The sequence below is a fragment of the Triplophysa rosa genome, linkage group LG18 (genome assembly GCF_024868665.1).
Source record: "Triplophysa rosa linkage group LG18, Trosa_1v2, whole genome shotgun sequence".
In the NCBI taxonomy this organism is placed as follows: Eukaryota; Metazoa; Chordata; class Actinopteri; order Cypriniformes; family Nemacheilidae; genus Triplophysa; species Triplophysa rosa.
In genome coordinates, this window is record NC_079907.1 from 10513974 (window position 1) to 10523541 (window position 9568).

Consider the following 9568-nt stretch of genomic DNA (forward strand, 5'->3'; position numbering starts at 1 on the left):
CTAGGGAACAGACATACTGATAAAATGTAGGCTATACCTTGAATGCACTCAAAGTTGGAGCATCTCTGAAATCTTTAAATGTAACATGGCCTTGCAAACTAACAATAATGTTTAACGTGTTGACAAAATGTTTAATGCTCTCCTACTTCTTCTCGCTTTGGATAAAATCGTCTGCCAAATGAATAAATGTAAATGTAAACACAAATGTAAACACAATTGCCATGGATAATCTCATTTAAAAACATGACTAAGTGATTTATTTAATGTTGTATGTTTTTATTTTAAGACATAAATTTACCACAAAACTCTTTAGAAGGCATCTCTACATAAAAAAATCTGTTAAAATAGGGCACAATATAGACCACTTCAGAAAACTCAAATAACGCCGGTCCAGAAGAGCTTCCTGTTTCAGTTTTTTCAACATAATATAACCAACAGATAATTTATAACAGAATCAAAATGTTAAATTGATATTATTTATATAAAAGGTATATTTATAACAATATGCAGTGCTTCTGGACCGGTGTTTACTTACTCTTGCAAAGGGGTCTATACTGGCAGAAAGTTATCAGTACATTTTCTGTTACTTTTTTACAGTGTATGTGCATGAAATCATTTCACAACACATAATGGTACATGCTTGTTAAAAAAAAATGGAGATATACACAATTATTCATATATTTTCTACACGAATGCATAAATGCCCCGTCAAAGATCAATCAAGCAGCATCTTATGAATGGTGTAAGTACTGTACATCTGAGATCTGAATCTGTTAGAAGTCAGGCAAAGTCATTTCACAACATCATTTACATTGGGCCGAAATGCCTTTGCACTTTTTCACCCAGCAGAAATTTTCAACCAAACTGTGTACAGAGCAGGATTTACTACGTTCCTTATTTTTCCTCACTTGGTCCAAGCAGCATATCATCAACTGGCCACATCTGACTTATGCCAGACAAAACTGGTGGTTAGTGCACTTGAGCGATGTGCACCAGGGAATAAAGCGCTCCATCGCTTGTCTTTGGCGAAGGCGTCGCGGCTCCGTTTTGACCCGACGAGATCTCAGTGCGGTAAATGTGGGCACGAGTCTTAAAGCAGCCAAACCTGCTGGTGAGAATGAAGAAATCCTTCTTGAACGTTTTGGTGAAGAACGCGTAGAGAAACGGATTGGAGCAGGAGTTTATGGGGTAAAACAGCACCAGCAAGACTTTGGCATGAGAGACGGTGATGAGTGGTAGTTTTAAGGCAGCAGAAATGGCGAAAAATGAGATGGGCGCCATGCACAAAAAGTCTGTGAAAATGAGCACGGCCATGCGCTTGGCAATGCGCATGTCTGCGTTGGCCGGGACGAAGGCTGGGTTGCGGACGGTAAAGTAGATGCGCAGGTAACAGACGCACACGACCAGAAAAGCAGCCACGTTGAGCAGCAACAACAGAATCACGAAACCTTGGGAGAGACCCGTCTCCACGTCCATGGGCAGGCAGATGCTGGTCTTCCTGTAGCTGCTCACTCCCAACATGGGCATCAGAGCGGTCAGCAATGCAAAAAGCCAGCCCGCTGCCATTATTGCGCAGGCGTGGCGCAGGTGCAGTTGGCGTTCCAGTTGCATGGCGTAGGTGATGGTGTGCCAGCGCTCCAGTGTGATGGCTGTCAGCGTGTAAACAGACAGCTCACTGGAGAACACCGTGAAGAATCCCACCACTTGGCACCCTGCTCCCGTCTGCCAGTCGATGCCATAGTTATAGTAACGGGACTGCGTGTGGATGTCCACGGCAGCGATGAGCAACAGGTAGACCCCCATGCAGAGGTCTGCGACAGCCAAGTGGCACATTAGAAATCTGGGAACGGTCAGTTTGTAGCGGCTTGTGAGGAGAACCAGGAGAACGGCACAGTTGCCCACGATGGCCAGCACGCTGATAAACCAGATAAGAACACGTAGGAAGGTGAAGCCCATGATGTCCTCGCAGGGGTTGAAGGCATCTGGTTTAGGGTAACAGGTGACCTCTATTACGTCTTTACAGTAGTCTTCATAAAAATAAGGTTCCAGTCGGAGAGCACCGGGGTCATCACACATTAGATTTTTTACAGACCTGCGTGAACACAGAAACAATGGTTGAGTGCTGTGACTCAACAGTGACTCAAAATGTGTTTTCAGTGTAACTAACTTGTGCTTCTTAAAGTTTTTAAAGGCACAGCAATGGCTGGGGTAGGTCAGGTTGGCCTGTGTCAGCTCAGAGAACAGCTCTAGGCTAGGAAGCCTCCTCAGAGAGTAGACAGAGATGGCGGTCAGGAGCTTGAGGGACCTCAGCATGCTCTCTGGCAGAGTGTGGATGGATGTACGTGAGATGTCTCTGCAATGACAACAGAGGTGAAAATGCAGGATTTAAGGGATTGTCCTTGATGCATTTTTTTATTTCAAACAATTGAAAACTGAATGTGAAGTGTACACAGAGCATTGGCCAAATGTCTGAGACTACATTAAATCTGGGATCCAAAATCAAAATCTTAGTATTTTAACAAACTTAAATCAATAACATATAAAAAATATAAAATAAATAAGAATACTACACAATTCTACATCAAAATACTTGTAGAACATACTTTTTCATCTTTAAGTCCATGCCACCTTGACCCTTACTCAAAAAGAAATATTTTCTTATACAGATATATTAACTGTCAATATATCAAATCATTTAAGCTGTTTCAGTTTTTGAACATTACACAAACGTTTGCACAAAATACAACCAATAGAAAATTTATAACCACTCAAAATGTTAAACGAATATCTTTACGTTTTTTTTATATATGTACGTTTTTGCGAAGTGGTGTAAATGCACACCCACGGTTGCAAGAATAAAAATGTACACATGAGAATTGTCCCACAAGAATGATCAACGATCGCAAATGTAACGAACAACCGAGTTAATAGTGTTCAAAGCAGGTAAGTGAGATTAGTTTTGCAGACTGTGAGGGTTAAACGACGCAGTGTGGGTGTGTAAAGCAGCAGCTGGTGGGTTGAATTGTTGTTGCGAGTCAGATTGGTTCATGCTTACAGAACGATGGGGCCTTCAGCTCCTATAAAGGCGTAACTGTGGATACGACTCAGCTGCTGGTTTCCCATGAGAAAGCTGTGTGTGTGTATAAGAGAGAGAGAGGATGAAAGATTAGAGGTTTAACGGGACATGAAAAATTTATAGAGGAGATGTGTCAAAGATATACACTCTTATACAATCGAGGTTCTTCGATGCCATAGAAGTTCCATAAAGAACCTTTCCGTTTCACAAAAGGTTCTTTGTGGTATAAAAAGGTTCTTCAGATTATAAAAAGTAAGTAAGATATGGTTCTTTAAAGAACCTTTGGCTGAATGGTACTTTGTGGAACCAAAAATGGTTCTTCTATGCCATGGTGAAGAACCTTTTAAGCACCTTTATTTTTTGAGTGTAATTGAACTTACAGTTTTTCAATTTTGGTACCATTGAATGCATAGCCGTCTATCTCGAGTATCCCGTTCTTTGTTAATCTCCTGTGAGAGGGCAATAGTTAAACAAAAAATATGTAACATACTTTAAAATTTGGAAATTCTGGAAACAATTACATACATAAACAAATATTGTGTGTTCAGTACTTACAGTTCGGTAATGGTTGCATTGGTCAGTCCTAGGAAGGCATTACTGGGAATCCTCTCTATGTGCATGTTATCTTGTAGATCACTATGATACAAGTTTGGTAAATGTAAACATTTTTAAAATGGCAAAATTGTATAATTCAACTCGGATCTGTCAAAAGTTTATCAAAGGTTGTGAACCTATTAATCTTCACAAAGTTTTGTACAGCGTATGAACCAGATTACAAAGACCAGTGATAAAACAAGACTCACAACAGAAATTCAGGAGCGGCGGAGTTGATTTTGGAGAAATCAGGAAGGATTTTGAGACCAGTGTTTGATATAGTCCTGGAGGAACATGTACGCAGACAAGATTAATGAATGCAATACATCAAAGAGACATTCGTATTTTGTCTTTGTATCTGCAGACTTTGTTTCCTGTGAGAAACATTTGATATGGATATTGACCTGTGTTGAGGTCATTCAGGACTCTTAGTTGAAATGGTGGTCTGAAGCTTGTGTGGGAATATCCTCCCTTCACTTTGCTTGACCACAGTATAAAACCATGAGTGATTCAGAATTCTGTTTCTCTGAAGTAATAAATGCAAGACACCATTCAAAAACGAATGTATTACTTACAGATACCGTAGCTTTGGGAGTCTCCAGAAGGCATCTTTGTGAATGACAAGATTTTTCGATTTTGTAATAGTTCTGTGCCATAAATAAATTAAGAATAGATTTGTTTTTTCATCACATGTTATATAAGTCATATTTTGTATTTAATAAACGATCTGTATATGCTAACATGATTGAATGTAACATTCTCAAAGTTCAGTATCTCACATTTCCTGCAGCTCTGTGAGGTTAGAAAAGGCAAAGGCTTCAATTCGTTCGACGGCACCGTTCTCTGACACCACTCTAAAGGAAAAATGAATCACAAAACAGAAGATATTATTACATGACGTTATTATAAATGCCATTTACAAATCTGTTTACCTAAACCGAAATTATGATGAAAAACATTATATTATTACCTGCAAAATGTTCACTGTTTCTATGAGTGAGAATCAGAACACTATACATTCAACTATTTTTTCTTTTATGATATAAAATCACAGATGGGATTTCAGTATTTCTGTGATACATATCTCCAGTGTTTTGGGTCACTAGGTAAACATCATGTTCCATATCAAAGTCTAAACATGGTCAATCAAGACTAAATATCATTTGTTTATATGAGGTTTTGCAGTGTAAAAGTTTCCTTGGTTTTTATGTCTCTCTATAGTCTTTTCATAAAGACTTTGTTCATGATTACAGCACTCATGTTTTTCAATCTCCATGTGTGATTTTTGATAAATATACACATTCACCATTTCATAGTAAACAAACCGGTGACCTTCGTTGCACTCACATTCTCTTCAGCTCATGTAGTTCGGTGAAGACAGCCCGTCGAAACACACTGATTTGAGTCAGCTTGATCTCCCTGCTCAAAATTAGACAGAAAAGATGTGATTCACCATCACATTTGTCAACTATAAATATCACAGCCTATTCAGGGCTGAATGTGAAGTTACAAACCGGCACGCATAAAAGCTGGCATAGCTGTTTCAAATTTAGCTCAGTTTTACATAAAATTTTAAAATTTTAGCTGAGTTTTACAGGCTACGCCAACATCATGGGTGTGATTCCCGGGAAACACACAAAGTGTGAAAATATATACCTGGAATGCACTGTAAATCGCTTTTTATTAAGGCATCTGTGAAATGCATGTTTTATTTATGTTTGTGATCGTATCAGGTATTTTTAATCTTTAAATATGATCTCCACATAGTTCTGCATCCAAGCAGATTAACACTGGATCAAATTCAATCATTTATCTTTCCAGTAATCTTTGTGAATTGACACACACAGTTTCCATTTCCTTAATGCCATGAATCTAGAAGGTTAGAAATGAGACACAATATAAAGTAATGTTTTGATGTGGCAACTTGTTATAAAGAATGGAAACACAGTTACTCAGATCATTTACATGCAGCTGCTTGTAAATAGGCTGTTTATGTTGAGGCTTCTTGTGAATTTCTCATTGCGCTCTTCTATTAGTGTGTGTGTGTGTCTCTTTGTGGATGTACATTTCTGTAATGCTCAGACAGCTCATTTACTCCTTCACATTAAGGATGCTGATCATAATTCCCCTTATAAAACATACAGTAAATTAAATGGAGCACTGGGTCAAGTGATACAGAAATAGAAGATGCATGCAGATCTGTTCGTTGACTACGCCTTTGTTAAGTACATCACAGTTTGACTGGGAAGGTTTTGATTATTTTGATTAGTTACATTTCATTTATATGTCTCTCACACCTACCCTTCTATCTGTTTCTATCTATCTTCTTTTTCCACCTTTCTCCCTCTCATCTCTTTTCTTCCCTGTATAGCGTGCACCGAGTAAGAAAGATGATGCGGTACTGAACTGCCTTCATGTTACAAATCAATGAAGGATTTGGGTTTTTTGTACATTATATGTAACAAATTGTTTTGGCCACTGCAAGTTTTCACTTGAAATTCAAAGCAATATGTAATAATAAATAAACAAAAAAACAAGTTGACTGTATTATTTTAATATGCAGAAACAACTGTAAGCAAACACATTTTGTAAGACAATTATCTCAATGATTGAAAACACTGCCCTTGCGAAACAAAAATATATGGGAATATACAGGAAAACATATGGCAAGATATTAAATAATACATTTGCATATTGGAACCAAGATATTTGTCATGAAATAGCTGCAATTCCTAATGTTTTATTCGATATATTGGAATTTATTAACAATATATTATTAGATATATTTTCAAATGTATATGAAACACTTTAATATATTAACAGTTAATATATAGGAAAATATTGTTGATGTCCTTCCAAAACCTGTCGATGTCCAAATTCACAGTTTTTCAGGAAATGGAAAAAACTTTTTTAATGATTGAATACTGTGTTGTCAAAGTTGACAAGCACTTTTTAATACTTTTTATTGGTTTGATTTAGCAAAATCCAGTGACAAACAATCTTGGAGATTGTATCTCCAAAACAAAATTTGGAGATACGAGGTTTCAGAAAGACAACAGCAGTATATTTTTTTGCATAAAGGTTTGTGTTGCTTTCAGCATTGCTTCTCAGTGTCTTAATATGACATCAATTTAGGATGGGGCTGCTGTTTTCTGAGCAATGGCATGACGGAAGTGTTTATCACCAATGGGTGCAGAAATTACACGCTTTAGCTTTCAGCCATGTGCAGTTACTAATCTTATAAAGAGAAAAAACATACAGAGCCTGAAAAATTCACTCTCAGTTTCTGATATGCTCAGAGAAAAATCTGGCAAACTAAGACACACAAGATGCAAAACATTTGGTGATCCTTTTAAAAAGGAGCGATAAAAGAAGCTAAACTGAATCTAAAGCGTAGACAGATGTTCAGAAGATCAGAGCAGAGAGGCCCAGCAGGGTGATACAGCACACGGGCATCTTCAGATACATTCAGCAGGGCAACTTTATCCAAACTGACTGGCAGCTGGTTCACAGAAACAATCCAAGATTAGCCTGCTGAGGAGCAAAAGAAACTCTCTCTCTCTCTCTCTCTCTCTCCCTCCCTCTCATATAATGCATTAATTCATGCACACATGAAAAACATGTGATGTAAACAAAATAAATCCCCTTGCAAGCTTGAGAGTTTCTATGCGGGAAGATAACCATAACCTTGAGATTACAAAAATATATTGTGAAACTCACAATAGAAACAATGATTCCTTGTCAACTGCATTCTCTGCTATTCCGCTACTCCAAAACCACAATAACAATTTCTAGAACAATGTTATTTACAACCTCAGATCTGCAATTCACTTATCAAAGATAGACTACATGAACTAACGTTAAGTAAGGGATAATGTACAGGTAGCCGGTTGTTATCGCAGAAATAAGAAGCGGAGGGTCTTGTATCACACTGAAGGGGTTTATTTCGTGATAACAGCCGGCTGCTTGTACATTATCCCGCTTATTACACGGCTACTTGCCTCATGAGAAAAAAACCTGGACATGAAATGTGAATTTGAAATATTTTGTTAGCTCATTTTTACCGAATGCAGACCTTCCGCGAAGACAAGCCGTTTACTTTCGGTTCTAAGGTAAGATACGACGTTCAAATGTCACAAACAGGCAATTTGGTTTAATCATTTGTAAATATAATGTCATATATGTTATTAAAAGACATTTTTTTATTTCATTTGTCAAAGAAAGCCTGTCAAAATGATTTGCTGCATCTGGGTTACCGTGTGTTAATAGTTTTGAGAGGTTGTTATCTGGGAATAACGAACCTGCAAATGTTGCGACTGGCCAGTCAGAATCAAGCATTCCAACGAGCCGTGTAATAACATGAATGAATAAATGCAGAAAAACGAAATTGTTCATGGTTAGTTAATACTAGTGCATTTGCTAATGTTAACTAATAGCACCTTATTGTAAAGTGTTACCGAATCATTTAATGTACTACTTTATAGAAGGTTGATGCCGAAAGGCATCTGTAAGCATTTATTCTACTTCTGTTATTTTTGATAATTCAGTGTTTTGTTTGTATGTGTGTATTAATACTCACACAAATGTGGTATTTTTCGGTATGCTTCTTGGCACCTCATGGACCTTGTTACCCAGACATAAGTAATAGCGAGTCGTGCCATTGAACGAGCAGTAATGGTATCCAGCATCGATGCCCTCTGTGTGAGCCGTGGACCAGACGAAGCTCAAACACAGCATCATCAGCAGCAACACTATCCTCTTTATCATCTTCTCTTGAGTTGTCCTATCCCTCTGCTCTTTTCTGAATGTTTTAAGCAGAGTTTGTGAATTTACACACAAGCGCATTCGATACACAAAAACCCAGGACGGGACCTTAGCACCATGCAGCCGTGATCCCAGGACTCTGTCGATGCTCAGGTGAGGTTTATCTCTAGGTTGGGAGTCTGTCCGCGTGTTGTCGTCTGGTTGTAGTGGTCTGCTCTTGTGAAGCAGGAGGGAGGCGTGCTGGGTCAGAAGCTCTACAGGGAGACCTTGGGAGAGCGGTTCTCTGATAACAAACAAATGTTTTGTTCATTCCTCCCCTTGAATCATTATTTCTCTCATCCAGTCTCATCCGACACCGAATGAGACACCAAATGCAGACCTCCCTATCGTTTCCAATGTTCCAGGAAAGCTACATTTTGTGAAGTTACACTTGTAACTATTTTTTGGAAGCTGCTTGGTAAACAGATCCGTTTTCATTTCATCTTTGTGCGTATGAACAGGATTCAACACCACATTTTCCAAAGTATGGAGTTATATAAGACAAGGTATAAAGTTTTTTATATAAATAATTGTTTGTTACAGTAAGCATTTCTGAACAGATTGGTTATGTGAGTGCTGGTCTGACTCTGTGGTTTGTAAAGGGAATGAGTTGAGCTGTTTAGTCTTAAACACTTTGTTTGAGTCTGACATGTGCGAGTATGATAGTAGTGGACTGTGTGTTCTCTCTCTTTACTCAGAACCACTCACACACACACTTAAAAAATGCTGGGTTATTTTTAACCCGTAGTTGGGCCAAAAAGGGACAAATCCCACATTCGGGTTAAACACAAACCTAGAACATGGCTAAAATCTGACACAACCATGACTTAAAATAACAGAAGCATTTTGGACTGAGACAACTCAGCACAGATTATATAAACCCAGCGGATGGGTTTGTCCCATTTTGCCCGATCCATAGCCTATTATTTTTATGTTTAAAGGCTTGTTTCACTCCATGAGATCCTCACTGCAAAAGTTTATTGATTTCATACCAAACATTGATTTTCTATCCAAGAGCAATATGTATACTGTTTACAAATAGAGAAGGCTTATATGGTCAATACACGTTGAAAGTGTATAATGGCACAGAATTAC

At 38.1% G+C, this 9568-nt stretch overlaps 1 protein-coding gene across 1 annotated transcript; it reads right to left on the minus strand.

The window, feature by feature from the left end:
* Positions 1-969: 969 nt before the first annotated feature.
* fshr (follicle stimulating hormone receptor) lies at positions 970-8437 on the minus strand. Its single transcript, XM_057357893.1, has 10 exons — positions 8250-8437; positions 5018-5089; positions 4450-4524; positions 4246-4317; positions 3880-3954; positions 3632-3712; positions 3457-3525; positions 3056-3130; positions 2168-2353; positions 970-2092 (listed from the first exon to the last, which is right to left on the minus strand). Exons 1-10 carry the CDS (start codon positions 8435-8437, stop codon positions 970-972), a joined length of 2016 nt encoding a protein of 671 aa, XP_057213876.1.
* Between the last annotated feature and the right edge of the window lie 1131 nt (positions 8438-9568).